Source organism: Silene latifolia, chromosome 9, assembly GCF_048544455.1.
Source record: "Silene latifolia isolate original U9 population chromosome 9, ASM4854445v1, whole genome shotgun sequence".
NCBI classification, from domain to species: domain Eukaryota; kingdom Viridiplantae; phylum Streptophyta; class Magnoliopsida; order Caryophyllales; family Caryophyllaceae; genus Silene; species Silene latifolia.
In genome coordinates, this window is record NC_133534.1 from 43,422,408 (window position 1) to 43,441,655 (window position 19,248).

A 19,248-nucleotide genomic window follows, 5' to 3' on the forward strand; every position below is an offset into this window, starting at 1 on the left:
CCGAGAATGTGGGGCTAACTTGGTTGACCCTTTCGGAGTCTCGCATCAAAGAAGCGAGTGGTATGCTCATAGGTCACGATTCTCGGTGCTTTCGAGAATTCCTTAGTGAGTGTGGTGAAAATCTTGTTTGCACCATGGGCTATGAAGCGTTTCTGCAAATTGGGTTCCATTGCAAAAATGAGTACGTTTTTAATCGCACCCGCTTCCATACATAAATCGTTAAACTTGGCGATCTCATTAGCTCTAGCCGTGGGACCTGGGTTTGGCGGGATGGGCTCTATTAGATATTTGAGCTTCCGTCGCGGCCAGCGGCAAAGATTCCGTAATGCCGCCTCCCGGTCCGCAAAGTTTGATCCATCATTTTTCGTCGAGTAGACCGATTCATCCGATTCATGAAGATCCGAAGCCAGGACTCACGGTCCAATGTGGCACTTGGCATTGGGTCGTTAGTAGGACCAACCATTTCGTTATAGCGAGTTAAAAATTCGTGTTCTACATCGAAAAGAAAGAAAAACAAAAACGAAATAAGCAACTCATCGAGGTGATTTAAGTCTATTTAAAATGTATTTTAACGTGTAGACTCCAAAGACTTGCATAATTGATCTTCCTCAAGAATGATACAAGTGATCCCAAGACTCAATTTCCGTAAATTGATAAGCCAACTGTTTAGCTAATTCTTCCGTAAAAACTCTTAGTCGATAGATTTTCAAATCCTATCTATAGTCCACCATGATCACAGGATCGTACGAGTGACCATAGTGTTGAGATAAAATAGGTCAATCGGTTCCAACTTACCCGACGTAGAAGGGGTCATATTATGCCTACCGACGAAGAAGGGACTCATTGGAGTTTGACCTATAAAGACCGTTCTCAATTTTGTTTATACGAGGAAGATCCCATCAACTTAATTTTAATTCATTTTAAGTGAACAAATAACTAGCGTCTGCGTGAATGAATTAATTTAGGTGATGGCTTAGCATAGATCGTGTGACATGAGAATGTCAAAGAAAACTAACTCGTGACCTCTATATGTGTCAGTTTTCATGCAATAATTAGGTGGTTTGGTTTTAGGCGGAATATGATGCAAATTATCGTTACGAAAAATAAATAAAAGAATGCAATACGTAAATAAAATTCCTAGTGTGGCCTATCCTAATAAAAAGAACATAAAACAACTTTGGAATCCACCGTTGGACCCTGGAAGCTTGTCTTGATGTTCCATCTTTGACCTTGCAGCGGGAGTGAGCATCCGATCTCCATCTTTGGTCTTCTCAAAATTACAATTAAAATTTACAAAATATAAACCTATTTACATTCTAAATAAAAACTGTAATTACAAGTGAAAAATTCAAAACGGAGATACGAGATCTCAAAATACAACCAAGACCGTGTTCCATCATTACGGTAACACGTTCTACTAAGGCCACACTAAGTTACAACCGTTTGTAAAATAAATAAATACGTAATAAAAGCATTCAAAAGCATTCAAAATTAACGATAAATAAAATGCATCAACTAAAACAAATTTATTCGTGACATAATTCCGTAATTATGTTAAATTTATCCAAACCACCTTTTAACGATTAAAATTTATGTGATAAAACTGCTTCTATCAGTTTAATTTTAATCTATTACAATCCGTTACTTTAAATACGCTTTAAAATAACTCAATGGTACGTGTGTGAACCGTTTCACAATCATAGCGAGTGTACAATATCCGTATAAAGTACATATTAAGGCCAAAAGAAAATTTAAAACAAAAAGAATAAATTTTCGAAGCTGCCAGAACAAAAATCCCTCGATCCAGGGACAAGAGTGCTCGATCGAGGAACAAAAGGGCTCGATCGAGGGCTTTTATCAGCAAATCTTCTCGATCGAGTACGAGGACTTCTCGATCGAGCAGTGGGGTTTTAAACAGAGGTCGATCGAGTACTGAAATTACTCGATCGAGCAAAAACAACAAGGAAGGGCTCTCGATCGAGTAGAAACATGCTCGATCGAGGGCAAAAACATTCTGAAAACATGAAACCCTCGTGAAAACAGTTTTGACGAAACAAAAACATCTCAATTTTGATCAAAACCGCATCAAAACAATTTTACAATCTGACAAAACTTGACATATTGTTATAATCTCCGTATAAAATAACAATATGCAAAAGAACAAAACGAAAAATGAAACAAAAACAGCCGTGCAATACATGTGACGGCACGGTTTTCAAGACAAAAACAATCGTTTCAAAATCGTTTTATGAAAAATCACAATGAAAATTTACGTGGCCTCGCTCTGATACCACTTGTGGGGTAATATCCGTATAAGACCCTTTAAATTTAGGACTATAACATAAATTTAATATGTGAAATATGGTCATAAACGAAATATAATGAAAAACGATTAAGCACAAGGATTAACCTTTGGCCCTAGTGCAATTCGGCAATGAGAGATCAAAGTAGACCTCCTCCTAATTGTTGCACCCAAGATCGTCTGAGAATATGCCCTTGTGCTAGAAAAGTGTTCTCTAATTGCCTTGCAATATTGAGAGAACTTGATGTGAGTTTTACGAGATGTGAGATCTAGGTTTCAGAGAGAAAAATGATCTCCAAAACCCTAATTTTGTTGTCAAAATGAATTAGGTTTCAAAAGGAGAGAAGGCTCTCCTTTTGTTGCCTCGGTCCATGGTCACTAGAGGAGGGAGTGGGCTTTCCACTTTCTCCTCATTTAACTCGTGATCCGACTCGTTTCGCTAAAATGTATATGACGCGGTTTTTATTATAAATCGTCATCGGTTATCGGCTATTAAAATATCAACTAATAACACGGGTTAGTTGAAGTATTAATACATGTCCGACAAAGACGATATTGTATAATTAATTTATTCAATATACATTAATCGAATATAAATCGTTTACATTCAATTTACGAATTAGCTGCTTAATTCGCCTTAGCCCATTTTATTTAATCCGTATTAAATAAAATATCTCAACATCACGTTTGACTAATTACTAGTCAATAACTCGGACTAATGGTTAAGTCAAAATTGGCATCAACATGATCTGTATTTTCATACCGTCACATCTCTCAAATGTATCCTATAGGTGTGACTTTTAGGGACCAGTTGATCACCGCCATCTGTATGACAATAACGTCAAACTTATCTAGCAAGCCAACCGTTAGTGATAAACGTGGATCAACTGATAATAATACCAAAAGTATGCCTTTTGATCCTTTTAGAGATTTATAAGTCCTTGCACTAACTGTTAAGGACACCAGCCCCAACAGCCAATGCTTAACAGTTCTTTTTGAAGGCACCGAGGATACTTGACCAAGGACCAAGTTAGCCGACCCAAACGGTTCTTGTCAAGCTCACCATGTAGTCGTCGAAAGCGTCTCACGGCCCCAGTGCTTAATGAGAGGCGGTGTGGCGACAACTCGTACCACGGAAATCGAAACGTTGAAAGTACGTAATCATTAAGAAGGGGATACACCCCCCGGCGTCATTTATTTTCACCGAGTCGCTGCAGCTTCACCAAATTTTCAAAGACATAAGTACACCAATCGTATCTGCGTAATCGAGTCCACATCTTCAACGACTCTCAAAAGCTTGAAGTCAACCCCACCGTATGACGTTGGAGTTAGGAATGATGACATGGCGAGCAGAACAAACGACTGCAGAGTGCGGACCTCCTTTTTGTATTTTTTTTTTTAAATATCTTGGAAGACAATTCCTAAATTAATGCCTTCGTTAACCCCTTTTATGTTGTACGCTTTTCGCCATTTATCTTTCAATTGCTTGTTCTCCGGCGCTTGAGAATCCTTTTGGCGCCCCGTAGGTACTAGATCAAGAGTTTTAGGACCAAGTGGTAACATAAAAACATCATACACGTCATGCTTGGTGACCATGAACTCCTTATCCTTAGCCCGAAAAATATACGATTCATCATCGAATGCTTTCGAGAAAATCTTTAACATGACCCATCGGATATGTTTTGAGCTTAAGCTCAAGAATACCACCGAAACCGATCCTCCGTACCGCATCTTTGTGCATCATTAAGCTTTTCAACGAGCTCAACAAGTCGCTTTTACGGCACTTGATGACCACCTTTGTTATTTTGTTCGTGTCCGGTTTTTTGGTTTGGGTGGTTTGGCAACAACAAGCTCCTTACTCAACTTGACAGGCACCTTTGCTTTTTTGGACTTGCCTGATTTACCCTCATTTCCATCTGACATCTGTTAACATTACTCAAAATTAATTGTTGCATACAAAAAAAAATACTACAAAAAAAGTTTAAATTGTAGCAGCATAAAGTGTAATTATAGCAGCCACAAGTGTAATTCTAATAAAATAAAGTGTTATTTTAACAGGCAACAGAAAACTCACAGCAAAAAAAAAGTGTGATTGTAGCAGCACAAAGTGTTATTTTAACAAACAAAAGTGTAATTGTAGCAGAGGAAAGTGTAATTCTAACAAAATAAAGTGTTATTTTTACAGGCAACAGTGTAATTTTAGCAAAAAAAAGTGTAATTGTAGCAGCATAAAGTGTTATTTTAGCAACAAAAGTGTGATTCTAACAAAAGGGTCATCAAAAGTGGGATTTGTAGCAGCATAAAGTGTTATTTTAGCTTACAAAAGTGTAATTCTAACAAAATACAGGCAACAGTGACATTTCAACAGAAAAGAGTGTGATTTTAGCTGACAAAAGTGTAATTCTAACAAGATAAAGTGTTATTTTAACAGGCAACAGTTTAATTTTAGCAAAGAAAAGTGTAATTGTAGCAGCATAAAGTGTTATTTTAGCAACAAAAGTGTAATTCTAACAAAAGGGTAATCAAAAGTGGGATTTCTCCAAAAAAAAAAAAAATGGATAAACTGTAATTTTAACAAAGAAAGAGTAATTGTAAGCAACAAAAGTAGGATTTTTCAAAAAAATCTGACTAATCTTAATGAATATGAACATATATGCTAAAAAAGTTAGTTGACAAAATACAGTGATCAAAAATAAATGTCCTACATGTTCTAAATGTGCTAAAAATAACTAGCTAATCAAAATGAAGAAACCAAATACAATGATCAAATAGAACAGTACATCAACAATGGTGACAAAGTACAGTGATCAAATACAGTCCAATAACATAACAATGTCCAATAAATTAAAAAAAATGTCTAAATAAATGAAGAGAACAAATAATAAAACTCTAAAAACCCAGAAAAAAATCATAAAACTCTAAAAACCCCAAAAAAAATTACCTTCTAAAGTGATTGAAAGGACGACAATGGCAGTTTGCAAGTGAGCAAAGAAAATGGAGAAAAAAACGATAATAAGGTAACAAAAAAGCGATAAAATTGGGGGATTTTTAGAGAGTTTAAATCTTAGTTAAAGTTGAAATGAATGGCGTTTAATTTGGGGGAAATGTTTTAGGAGAAAATTAATTTTGAATAATAGAGAGATGATAAGTGGGGGGAAGTTAGTAGGAAGTGTATGAGTGATGTTTTGATTGACAACCCTGCATGCATGCTAATACCCTATGAGTGGTAGGAGGAGAGAGGTAATTATTTTAGCTATTAGAATATTATTATTAATTGCTTTTTACTTTTAATCTAAGCCATTCAATAACATGATTTAAGGGTAGACAATGGAACTCATGGACTCAAGTGTAAGACATGGACTTAGATGATCTTATTACTATATATATATATATATATATATATATATATATATCTTGTTTTTTTTTTTTATAAATAAATTGGGAGGATGGATATCGGATATCGGATATCCGAAAAATTTTAAACTACTATCCGATATCTGATCCATATCCGAAAGTTTCGGTTCGGATATCTAATCCAAACTGTTTTCGGATCAGATATCCACTTTTTCGGATCAGATCCAGATCGATTATCGGATCAGTTCGGATAATCGGGTTTTTTGCTTTGCCCTACCGATGACATCTCTAGTTTTGGTGGGACACTATCATCCTTCACTTGACTCGGGTCACAGTTGAGTTAGGTGGTCATGGGGCGAGAGGTTGTGCTGGGTTTAGGACTCATCTACGGTTTTGCGGATTGGAGACAACTTTGTTATCACAGGCAAATTTAGGGCAATCAATTTCATGGTCGTGTAAGCGCATCACAATACCTCCCTCATTGGCACCTCTACGCAAAATCTGTTGAGAGCCATACCAATTACTCCCAACTACTGGAATTACTACTGAGACTACTACCTCCTCAGCGAAATCTCAAACCTTCCAAATCCTAATTTATTCACTAACCTAAACAAAAATCCCCAAAATCTAAAACCCTAATTCTCCATTTTCTCTTTCTATTCTTCGTTTATCTATGTAGATTCTGCTGGGGTTTTTGCTTGCAACTCTTTAACAATGGCGATGGTTCCCAATCCTACGCCGCTGCGTTTCAGTCCTTCTACCGGTCCTGCTGGTTATGCTAACCTCGATGCTCTTAATCGCGTTGTTTCTGATCTTTGCACTAGAGGCCAACCCAAGGTTCGTCGCCATCTCTCCTTCGTTTTTTTATTTGAATAATTTGGGTATTACTTTGAGTTTGATTCTGGTTTTAGCTGATTTGTATTGTGGTTTTGATGCTTCTTGTTTTTCTGGTGATGAATTTGATCATCGGAGTATTGATGATATTCTTTGTTCATTTTTTCGGGTTTGAGTTATTCATGCTGTTCCAAATTGACCAACTTATTGATGATGCTTCTTTTTCTTATTTTATTTTGTTGTACCCGAACTTTTGAATTATGGAAAGTGGCTTGTTTGGTAAAGAGACGATTGGAACTTTTGAGCGAATTTTAGTCGATTAAAATACTCTACATTCTCTAATTACTCGGTGAATTGGTACATTTTGATTGATAAACTTGGAAGACTTAACGAGCAATATGGATATCTTACTCCCGTGATATGCATTCCTCATAAGGACGTGTTTGGAAAGGGATTTTTTTTTTTTTTTTTGGGGGGGGGGGGGGAGGTAGCAAAATGGAGGGCAAATCAAATCGTCCAACAAAGGAAAGATTTGGAGGGAGGGAGAACTTATGCAAATCAAATCGTCCAACAAAGGAAAGATTTGGAGGGAGGGAGAACTTATTCCCTCTATTTTATCCATTAGTTTTGGAGCATCAAGACTTGCATTCTCCTAGCCTAGAAGATACTTACTTATACAAGGAAGATTGATTAATAGGTTGTTTGAGTCCTTTTGCATGGAAATCCCGAGCACTGCATCTCTCCCTTGTTATGTGTATCCAATGCACATGAGTGATCCATTTTCAACTCACGATGATAGCTTTTTAAAGTCTTTCTTATCATGGAAGAATTCCCCAAAGTGTCGGTTCTTTTAACTTAGCTAGGATCCTCCAATTCTGCATTAGTCCTAACATTGTGGCCATGAATATGGTGTTGCGCCATAATTGTGTCGAGGCCTAATTGCATCATCACCGCCTTAGTTTAAAAAAGTGTGCATGGGCACGCCTAGGCGCAGTGAGGCGCCAATCAGATCGCATCAAATACTTTGAGGCGCATGGTGTGCAAAAGGCGCACCTAAGGCGCATGAGGCACACCTAAGGCGCACGCAACTAGTAAGTCCCACCCAAGGCGCACTCGAGGCGCATTAGAGTGCAATTCCATATTTTTTTCAAAATTCTTTTATTTTATCCTTCTTTTCTCCCCCTTATCTTTAATTTTCACTTTTAAAAACATGTTAGCCCTTTTTATAACAAAAAAGGGACTATTCTTGCACAAAATTTGATTGTAAAATATGGATGTTCTTTTGAAAAAACAGTGCACCTCGCGTGCAAAAGGCGTGTGCCTTCGCCTCGCGCCTCAGCCCCTTGGGACCCCATCGCCTCAGTGCGCCTTCTCAAACTAAGACCACCGCTAAACATTGGATAATAGTTTGAGATATTGAGATATTTTAGTATTTTAGGATAATGAAATTGGGGCCATCAAGGCCTTGTCACAGTTACCACGGCGCAATCAATCATATTGACCATTGTGAATTCATTGGTGCAACTGATTGGTCAAGAGACTTTTTGATTAATTTCGAAATAAATGTCTATATGTTCATTATTGACAATAGTAACAAAAAATTCTGTTAAGCCACATTGTATTCCCTATAATTTTCGTCTTGTGTTGTTCATGGTTCCACATTTGCAGAGATTATTATAAACCTATTAGGCTTATTAGTGTTACTACCCACTCTAGATCTGTTGACTGATCCGTTTTCATTGGTTAGGATGGTACTATACCAGTTTTGAGAAGACACATAGAAGAAGCAGCACATGATCTCAATGGAGAAGCTTTTTCCCGTTTCATGGATCTGCTCTATGATAGAATATCTAGTCTCTTAGAAAGTGGCGACGTTGCTGAAAATTTGGGAGCTTTAAGAGTTATTGATGAGCTTATAGATGTGCCTCTTGGAGAGAGTGCCTCAAGAGTTTCAAGATTCTCTGGCTACATACGAACTGTGTTTGAGGTGAAGCGTGAACGGGAGATTTTAGTTCTTGCTAGTAGAGTGCTTGGCCATCTCGCTCGTTCTGGTGGGGCTATGACTGCTGATGAAGTGGAACATCAGGTATAACACGCTTTTTGCTGGTACACTTTTTTGATCTTGTTTGTTGTAACACCATATACTGTCTCACTGTCTCCTTTTCATTGATTTCTTTCACTTTTTCTTTTTAGTCCAACTTTTCGATTTCTTCCATTATCTGTATTTGGTCGTTCACTTCCCTCTCATGCAAGTGGTCCACCTACTTTTACACTTCACTACTTTTGTAACGTTTATTATTTTAGTTTTGTGTCATTTTAGAAATGGTATAGATCGAAGAAACGGAGGGAGTATTTAATTATTGCTACTTGAACAGATCAGAAATGCACTGAATTGGCTGCGTGGAGAGCGAATTGAGTATCGCCGCCTGGCCGCTGTTTTGATTCTGAAAGTAAGCTGTTCTCATTCTTTGGAATTTTTTGTGTGGTATCAAACTTGAAGTCTTGAACTCACCAGTAACTGCCACTAACGTTGTGTATGTCATATTTATTTAACGTATATTTAACTAGTAACTCACTATGCAAGATTAGAATCCATATCTCCTTCTTGTCTTGTATAGTAGAACGAGTTCCCGCTGTTTGGTTATTGGTTGTTCAGAAATTGTGGACTTCATGCCCTGATTTATGACAGCACTGAAAAGAGCTGTTTCTGAACCATGTAATGTTGAGGGGCTCGAAGGGGATTTCCTGGGGTCAACCTTTCAAAAATTTAACCCTGGATTTGTGATGTTGAGCAGAGGATTTCTTAGATGTAACATTTGGAGATTGTAATGGATTGCAAAGAGGTTTAGTGAGAAACAATTGGCAGCAGCCGCAACACTTGAGGTTAAGATACCAGGAGGAAAGGTCATATTATCTATTTACCGGACTAGGCACTAGGGAAAAATGGAAACAGTAATTACTCAAGAGGTCATGTAAAATCATTTCAGTTACTTTGGAGATTGGGACGAGAACTTTCTATGATAAATTTCTGCTTTGCTGTTGATAGAAGTTGATTTGATGGTTCTTTTTTTACCTGTGAACCATATCTGTAGAGCTGTTTGAGGAGGATAAAGATTTTATGATTGTAACTTTCATAGAAATTTCAACAAGTTCTTATTGGTTTGCCTCTTTGCGTTGGCCTCTTTCGTTATTTTCTGTCATGTTAATATGTCATCTTGGTGTTGAAAGGCAGTCTGTAAATGCACAATTGTGCAATTTGTTAGTCTCTTTATAGTTTCCTTGTTAGCATGCCACACAGAGGAAAGAGTGACTTGGCATGATGGACATGTATTCAGATGTTTTTCTAGTTGATAGCTGAGAAGAGCTTTTATTCCCCCTTTTGCTGCTTTGGCTAAAGAGAAAATGCCTATAGAAGATATGCTTAGGAGGAGAGGCTTTAGTTTGGCTGTCTAGGCGGTGTTGTCTGTGTGACGAGAATGAGGAATCCACAAACAGTCTTTTACGGTCTTCTTCTTAAGTCTTGTCCCCTCTGGCATACTGGCATCTATCTGCCTTGAAAGCCTAAACATGTCCTATTAATACGCGGAAAAGCATGACGAAGTAGGGTTGGATTGCCGAAGTTTGAAAGATGATTCCATTGGTGATTTGGTTGTGCACTTGGGTAGTTGGATGGATAAAAATTATTTTATATTTGATGATATCGCCAGTATGCCACATAGGGGAATAAAAGTTTGGATACACTTTAGCAGTTGTTAACATGTTTATAAATCCCTCTTCTTTGACTATTCGATGAATAAGATTCATGTATTTTGTTTGATACTGGCACTTTGCACAAGAGTTCACATTCCATTATATGTAGCTGTTGTTCTACTGGGGCATTATCAAGTCCTTTATTCTGACCAGTACTTATATTGCTGTTTATGTTCATATATTGCTCATGACAACATGAGATCGTAACTTTTTTCCCCAATTTCTTTATTTGCGAGTGTTGCCCCCTTGGTTTCCTTTCTAATGAAAGCCCTGATGGCTGATACATGCTAATTTTGTACTAATTTACCCATTAATTAATTGCCCAGGAAATGGCAGAGAACGCTTCTACTGTTTTTAATGTTCACGTGCCTGTATTTGTTGATGCTATTTGGATTGCCCTAAGAGATCCATCTTTAGATATCCGGGAGCGTGCTGTGGAAGCTCTACGTGCTTGTCTCCGCGTTATTGAGACACGTGAAACGCGCTGGCGTGTCCAATGGTCAGTTCTGTTATGTTTTAGGCAATTTTAATCAGTGAGATTCCTTTATTTCTACTAGAGATTATTGTAGCCTTTCTTTCTTCTAGACAAGTATAGTTTCTTTTTTTTTCCTTGAAAAGATAGTGAATGTGGAATATTTGGGACTTGAGAGGCTCCACTTGGTCAGCAATAAATTGTCAAGTTCTAAATATTGGAATTTGCCGTTATGCTTCTGTTGTGAGACTAACGAGTTTTAAGGCAGTAAAATTTTCCAGTTTTGATCATAACCTTTCTATCACCTAATGGAAGCAGGAAAGTTTATGTTATAGTCCATGCGGTTTTGATAGTTCATGTTATAGACTGGGATTTCCGTAGTTTGGATGACGTTTCCATTGGTGATTTGGTGGTTGACTTGATGGAAAATCATCATATTTTGATACCGTCTCCAAAGCGTCAAACAATTGAATCTATCCTTTTTGAAGTTGTATGGTTGGAGTTGAGTCTTCCACTTGGATCTACGCTTGACCTTTTTTTTTTTTTTTTCCCTTTTGTAGCTAACATTTATCATGATGGTGTGCAAGCATAATTACTTTCTTCGCATTTTCTATATGGGTGTCAACTTCATGGTGGTCTTTTGCATAATTACTTGGATCTACCTCGTTGGACGTGTTTCAATTTCCGGCCCATGTTTATCCTAGACTACATCACACCGACTACACTTGCATTGTTTTATGGTGCTTTTGATCAGCTCTCTTTTTCTTTTTGTGTCCAATACGGATGATTCATGAAGTCTAAAAAGTTGCTATTGTTGCTAAGCTGCTAAGGCAGATCTGTGATTGTCTATGACCATTTTAAGGTGTGATTTGTGAGAAACTAATGTAGCGTATTTTCTAATGGAAGCAATTAGTCTAAAACATCTACTTGATATTCATTATGTTATACTTCTGCCATTCCATTTGATTGTAGATGTTTTTTCAAAATAGGTGAGGGGATTTGAAAAACATATACAATCAAATGATTATGTAACAGAGGAAATAATTAGCATCTATGACCTCATGGTCATGCTTATTTTTGTTTTTTTTGGTATTAATATAATTTGTTGGATGATGAAGGTACTACCGCTTGTTTGAGGCTACTCAAGAAGGACTAGGGAAAAATGCTCCTGTTCATAGCATACATGGTTCATTGCTCGCACTTGGGGAGCTTCTGAGGTTGGTTGACCCTCCCTCCCTCCCTCCCTCTTCTTCGCTCAAAGAATTTGAAATGATGAAGAGGGCACTTGATTTGCATGCAAACGTATAGCCTTATAGGAGATAGCATATGTGGAAAATGGGTTTGCTCACACTTGTTTAAGGCATCTTACTGTTTTATTAGCTTTCAGCTTTAATCGTTGGATATTAAAACAGATTAGTTATTAGGAACTGATTCGAAAGTCTCCCTCTCCCACAAAAATGACTCAGATATAGAGGTAACATTTTCTGTTTCAATTGTTTGCTTTTATCCAAGCAATCTTAGTGGATTGTCTAGACGCCCCTCTTCAGTTCTGATTATTCCCCGAGCGGATTATAGGGGATAAAGCATACACGACTTTTTTGTGAAAGAACAAATGGCTCTTTGCAATTGACTTTGAACTTAAAATGAAATATCATTGTCTATTAAGAAGTGCATAAGGTTTTATAATCTGTTTTGAACTTTTGATCAAGTTCAATGTATCTCAACTCTAAAAGAGGCTTAGAGAAGACTATTCGTGTAACATAACCCCTGTCTGATATCTGATTTCGTCCTAATCATTGGCTTTACTAAAGTTCGACTAAGATGGAGAACTATCTTTGTGCCTCTTAGAGGTATAGAAGTGTTTCTTTTCGAAGCACAAGCAAATTCATCACTTAATTACCCTAATAACTTAATATCAGTGCCTCAAAGGCGGGTGACAGAATCGTATATACTAAACCTTGCCTTTATATTGAAAACATAGAGAGCTATTTTCGGGCGACCTATAATTTTAAAAAGCGTGCCTAGGGCGCTCTTAGCAGCTTAACCCCTCGCTTAACAAGACACTCATTTAAGCGCCTAGCTACACCTTAATTGCTCCTTATAAACAAGCACAACCTGCTAGTTGCACTATTACAGAATTTCAATATTTTTGTTCTCTTTTAGTACGCCCTTCCCTTTGCACATTATCATTTTCTAAATTACATGTTTACCCTTTTTAAAATCTAATAAGGAGATATTGCACAAAACTTATCTTGATGATACAAATGCGCCTTGTGTCTATAGAGCACGCCCTCGCTTCGAGCCGTCTGCTCTTTCGCTTCGGGGATCTCCTGGATTATGTGCGTCTTGTGCCTTTTCAAACTAAGGGGGCGTTTGGTTCAACAAAGGGAAAGGGAATGGAAACAAGAAAGGGAAATAAGGGGAAAGGAAAGTACTTACCTATAATTTAACTCTTTGTTTGGTTACTGTAAGAAAGGAAATGTCAATTAACTTTTATCTATCAACTGTTTTTTCAACCACCACTCCTAACGGTACCATCGTCCGCCACTACCACCGTCCATCTCTTAGTTTGAAAAGGCGCGCCTTAAGTGCGCCTAAGGCATGCCTTGGATGAGGCACTATCCGAAACGCCTCGGTGCACTTTAGGTGCGCCTTTTGGACAAGGCTCACTAAGCGAGGTTCATTAGCACGTCTAAATCTTTAGATATGCCTTTTCTTTGCGCCATTATTCTTAAACTTTACTCCTTTAGATGTTAGTCAACTTGAAAACTCCTAAAAGGAGTATTATTGCCCAAAATTTATATCGGAAATAAAATAAAGCTAAAAAAATAAGGCGCCTCGCGTCTAAAAGGCGCACGCCTTCGCCTTGCGCCTCATCGCTTCAGCAACTTATCGCCTCGGTGCGCCTTGTGCCTCTTCAAACTAAGGTCCATCTGCACCACAAAGAAATGCCGGCGCCATCCTTTTCTGCCGGCGCCACCTTCCCGTCCCTTCATCCCCGCCGGCCTTCCCACCATCATTAGAAACACCAACCCCAAAACCTTGAGGGGATTTCGAGTGTTGGGGGAGGTTTTTAAGGTTTTGGGGTTGGTGTTTCTAGTGGTGATGGAATGAGTTTCACACGAGGAGGGGAGCACCGGTGGGTCTTTGGTGGGGGTGTTGACGAGGGACTTGTTCTCTAGGGTAGGGAGGTTGCCGGCGAGACATGTTACCGGAGGGTGGGCCGTACATGGCAACGGCAGTCATGGTTGTGGATGGTGGAGTTGAGTGATGGGTCAAGGTGATATTGGGTGAATGTGGGAAAGGGAATGGGTTACCTTGGGGGGTTGAGGGGTAAGGACTAAGGAGGTAGAGGAGTTTGGGGGTAAGGAAAGGGTAAAGGGCATCATTCTTTTGGTCAAACAAACACAAAGAAAGGGTATCAATCCTTTTGATTCCCTTTCCCTTTCCTGAATACCCCAAACCAAACAGCCCCTAAAGTGTATAATGACAATTTCATAAAAAATTATGACCGATTTTGGCTTCATGATATAAGAAGCACACATATGGTTTAATGAGCCGTTGGATTATTTTTGGTCTTATATTAAAGCTAAAGGATAGTGGCTCCATTGAATTGGAATAGAGAGAATTCAAACTTCAAGTACAGAAGACTCGCCTGTTTGTTAATTTGTTCATCACAAATGGATAAATGAAGGAGTTTGCTTAACTTATCTGTCTACCCTTCTCTGAACAACTACAGTATGGTTTCTTGCAGAAGGCAGTGAAGGTGTTGGTGCATCTTTCATTTTTCTGGTTACAGCTTCCAGTTCATGATCTCGTTAAGCTTTAATTGTGCAGGAATACGGGTGAGTTTATGATGTCTAGGTATAGAGAAGTTGCAGACATTGTTCTGAGATATCTAGAGCATCGTGATAGGCTTGTTCGCCTTAGCATAACTTCGTTGCTACCGCGCATTGCCCATTTTCTTCGTGATCGTTTTGTCACCAACTACCTGACGGTTAGTTCATCTTTTCTGTAGTGTGTGAATCTTGTTCTTATTAGTTTCTTCATCAACATTTGGTATCTTCTAATTTTGTATTTTATGACTGGTCTTATTAATGAAGTTATGGAATTGCGCTGCTATTGCGCAGATATGCATGGATCATATTCTTGCCGTCCTTAAGATACCAGCTGAGAGAGCCAGTGGTTTTACTGCCCTTGGAGAGATGGCTGGTGCCTTAGATGGGGAACTTATTCACTATTTGCCGACAATAATGACTCATCTTCGTGATGCCGTGTGTATTCATATTTTTCCTTTCAAAACTTCTTTATACTTGACATTTTTTATAATAATAAAAACAATAAATTTGGGTCAGCTTCCATGGCTCCACTAATTGCAACTAAGTTATCTATTCTTATTTGTTTCAGATTGCTCCTCGTAGGGGGAGGCCTTCTGGGGAGGCTTTAGCTTGTGTTGGAAGCATTGCAAAAGCAATGGGGCTTGATATGGAGCCTCATGTTCGTGGTCTCTTGGATGCAATGTTTTCTGCTGGGCTTTCATCTCAGCTCGTTGAAGCACTTGATCAGATTTCTGCCAGGTATACCTTTGTATATGCATTTGTTTGTGGTCCTTCTGAGTGAAAACTAACATTTGATCGGTGATGATTATCCTTTTTTTTTGTGATACGTCAGCATTCCATCTTTGCTTTCAACAATTCAAGAGCGATTGCTGGAGAGCATATCTTTAGCTCTATCGAAATCTCATCACACTCAGGCTAGACCAGCTTCAACAAGCCGAGCAAATGTAGTTAATGTGCCAATGATGGTTTCAGATGTGGCTGGCCCGGCGGTTGTGCAGCTTGCGTTGCAGGCTCTGGCACAGTTTAATTTCAAGGTTTGTGGTCTACTATCTTGTGGAGACGCTGTCATTGATGTGTTTATCTGTCATATTAGTACTCCTTAGTCCTTCCATCCCATTTATATTGTATGAGTCAACGACGCCTTTTGACCAGTATATTTTTGAAATACATACAAAGGTACAATTAAACCACTATTTTCATATGATTATTGTTTTCAACATGTTGTAACTACCGTATATTGTAAGGAGATATTGGTGAAAGACGACATTGTTTGAGCACTAAAGTCAAATGGGATGGAGTGATTAATATTTTACGTTTGATGCTACTGATATTATATGTGTTCTTTTTGAGGTGGTGTTTGACACTCATGTTGTATTTTAGGGTCATGATCTTCTGGAGTTTGCAAGGCAGTCAGTCATATCTTACCTGGAAGATGAGGATTCTGTCACACGAAAAGATGCGGCTTTATGTTGCTGTAGATTGGTAGCAAACTCCTTTTCTGGCACATCTTCTCAGCTTAGTTCTGCTAGGTCAAATCGAACTGGAGGAAGGAGACGCCGTCTGATTGAGGAGGTAATTGACTTATTAACTACTGTAATGTGTTGCATTTATTGCTGTAAGATGTGCTCTTGATTGGCTCTTTTATGCAGCTGTTTTAATGCCATGTAACTTCGGTTCCATATTATCTCGCATGCCTATTTTTTTTTCTCATAAAATACCTAAATTTGACTCTTGGACACACCCGTGTGAGATGCCTCTAACTGACTCGGAGTAACATGGGTGGAATGGAATGTTCAAAATATTCTCAAGTAAAAATGAATTCAGGAGTTCCTTAGGTACCTTTCCAGAAATAGATAAAGGAAAATTCTTATTAATACTGTCTTCTGTTACGATGGAGGATCATGGAACACAATGATTTAGGTCCATCCTCTGCTACGACCACATTTATGGTAATACCTGTTGCAATTTGGATCCTGAGGCATGCTATAATTAACATTATTTTAAACTGAAAGCTTTGAAGTAATTTTATTGGATCACAATGATTTAGGAGTTCCTTTGAGGATCATGTAATTAACATTATTGTAATAGCTGATATGTGCTTCACCCTTCTGTTAATGAATATACGAGTTGGACACAGGTTGGTAAAACTGCCGCAGCTTGAACTTGAAGCACGTTAAATTCTTGAGTCTGGAGAGGAGGACCAATTGATAGTATTTTTTTTCCTCTCTTGATAGATTGTCGGAAAGCTGCTTATTGCTGCTGTTGCTGATGCTGATGTTAGCGTTCGGCTTTCGATTTTTCAATGCTTGCATGTAGATCGAGGGTTTGATGAGTTTTTAGCTCAAGCTGATAGTCTAAGTGCCATCTTTGCCGCTCTAAATGACGAGGTATCATACATCTTTCTTGAAATCCTTGTGGTGTGTTTATCGGGAGGGAAAGGCTCTACTAACAAGGCTTGTAATTTAAACTATTGATGTGAAAAGGCGCGGTTAAAATTGGATGCCAGAACGCACCACACCCACCACTGAGAACTGCATAGTCGGCAGGTGGTTTGGGGGGGGAGTTTAAAAATATTACCTAGGGTGAATTTAACAATGTACCTGATTCATACCAACATGCATGACATTTGTTAATTACTTGTGATTATTGATGATTGATTTTTTTTTTTTTTTTTTTACATTTGCTTTTTCGTCGATATAATAAAATTCTAAATCATGGAGGAAATACAAAGCTATTTTTTATTTATTGTAAATTATCAGTTAACTAAATATGATAGTGGATTATTGGATGGGTGGTGGACTGGTGGGTAGTTACGAATTATGTCTAATGGCCATAAGCATCTATGCACTTCTGCCTATTAAGCAGTAGGGCCTTTTATCCCTTCTTAACTCATATAAATCTTGTGTAGCATACTAGCATGTGACCTAAGGTTGGTGGTGTCTGAATTAGGACATTTTCTACCAGTTTCGTTCGTATGTTCTGTGGGCTGAGCCTCTGAGATCCTTAAACAACGAAACTATAGACGTATTTTATTCTCTACAATTTCTTGCTTGAACTAATGCGAGTTCTCTGTCCCATTTGTCACTCAGAGTTAGTAATGTATTCTGATTGGTTTCCTTTCAGGATTTGCAAGTTCGTGAATTTGCAATCTCAGTTGCGGGAAGATTGGCCGAGAAAAATCCTGCATACGTTCTCCCAGCTCTTCGTCGTTTTCTTATACAATTGTTAACTTATTTAGAGCAAAGGTGACTTTCGAAGAGTTTGTTGGCTTAATAAAAACGTTATAAATTATTCTCTCCATGATTATAAATAGTGCTCCTTAAGGAAGGGGCTGGCAAATCAGTTTTTTCGGTGCCCTAATTAATTACTTCCCCCTCACTTATTCTCGCCCTAATGGAGCTCTCCAAGTTCCGCATTCTGCTAGTATATTCTTTCAATTGTGAGCGGTTGTTTGAATTATTAATTAGAACTTTCGATGAATTGATTGTTTTCAGAGGACTTGTTATTAAACTGAAAATAAAATTTTGCACAATACAGAGATTCAAGTAATTTGATGGCACGGTGTAGAAGTACTGTCTCTTTGAGGTATAACCCTAAATTTATATTCTGCCATGCAGTGTTGATAGTAAATGCAGGGAAGAAAGTGCAAAATCACTGGGATGCTTGATACGCAGCTGTGAACGTTTGATACATCCATATATTGCTCCCATACACAAGGTGACATATGTGTTGATCTCAGTATATATGGTTTTTAAACATTTTTGAAAGTCTAATATTTGTCTTTGAACAGGCTCTAGTGGCAAAACTTCGTGAAGGATCAGCATCGAGTGCTAATAGTGGAATCATTGCTGGTGTTTTAGTAACTGTAGGAGATTTGGCTAGAGTGGTGAGCTGCTTTATATCTTTTATATGTTACTTTGCATATACTTGTAACTGGAAAGCACCTTTTGGATTGAGGTTGTTGTTTCATGGATGTCTTTTTTTTTTTAGTAAAAGCATAGCATGCACTATTTGTTATAAAGATTGACTAGTTGCATCATGTGAAGTATTCGTTTCCAAGCGGGGTTTATCTTTTTGCAGAATCCTGTCAATAATTAGTTTTCTTGAAGCAGTTATGGGTGATATCCAGATTGATAATCGGTATATAACTGGATGTGTCAATATTCTTTTGGTCATGTGTAGCAGTGTAGTTTAGCTCTCAATCCGGTATATAACTGGATTTGCATACTTTTGTCGAAACTTGTTTGCCAGAATAAACTCTCTAGAAAATTATAATGAATTAGTCATTCAACTACTTGGTAATGATGTATGTATGTACCTTATAAAAAAGATTTGGGTATGTGTTTGAAACATTTGATGTATTTTTGATCATTTTAGTTGTCTTTTCTATAAAAGTTTTTTTTTTTTAAATAATATTGGGAAAATAAATAATTAGCGATTGTTGGCCCAAAAAGTGTTTATCAAAACAGGGTCCATGTAGAGATTGTAAATCACGAAGCTTGGAATGGGGAAAATGTCATCTCGCATGGCATGTTCACTTACTTTAATGCATATAATTAACTGTATACTTACGCGACACAGTTTGCTTTATACAATAGTGGTTACTGGTCAGTAGCTTGATGTACTAGCAAGTAGCAAGAGGTCCTGGGTTCGAATCATTCGCCGACAATTTATTAGAGTTTTGTGTAACATAAAAA

At 37.9% G+C, this 19,248-nt stretch overlaps 1 protein-coding gene across 1 annotated transcript in view; it reads left to right on the plus strand.

The window, feature by feature from the left end:
* The first annotated feature begins 6,032 nt into the window (after positions 1 to 6,032).
* Positions 6,033 to 19,248, plus strand: part of LOC141599660 (serine/threonine-protein kinase TOR) — a 36,012-nt gene continuing 22,796 nt past the window's right edge. The window contains exons 1-14 of the mRNA XM_074419746.1: positions 6,033 to 6,493; positions 8,238 to 8,576; positions 8,866 to 8,940; positions 10,567 to 10,739; positions 11,831 to 11,929; positions 14,550 to 14,709; positions 14,843 to 14,986; positions 15,120 to 15,289; positions 15,384 to 15,585; positions 15,932 to 16,123; positions 16,786 to 16,938; positions 17,675 to 17,796; positions 18,169 to 18,268; positions 18,342 to 18,437. Of these exons, the coding sequence (XP_074275847.1) occupies positions 6,371 to 6,493; positions 8,238 to 8,576; positions 8,866 to 8,940; positions 10,567 to 10,739; positions 11,831 to 11,929; positions 14,550 to 14,709; positions 14,843 to 14,986; positions 15,120 to 15,289; positions 15,384 to 15,585; positions 15,932 to 16,123; positions 16,786 to 16,938; positions 17,675 to 17,796; positions 18,169 to 18,268; positions 18,342 to 18,437 (2,148 nt within the window). The 5' untranslated portion in view covers positions 6,033 to 6,370. The remainder of the gene's footprint in view (positions 6,494 to 8,237; positions 8,577 to 8,865; positions 8,941 to 10,566; positions 10,740 to 11,830; positions 11,930 to 14,549; positions 14,710 to 14,842; positions 14,987 to 15,119; positions 15,290 to 15,383; positions 15,586 to 15,931; positions 16,124 to 16,785; positions 16,939 to 17,674; positions 17,797 to 18,168; positions 18,269 to 18,341; positions 18,438 to 19,248) is intronic.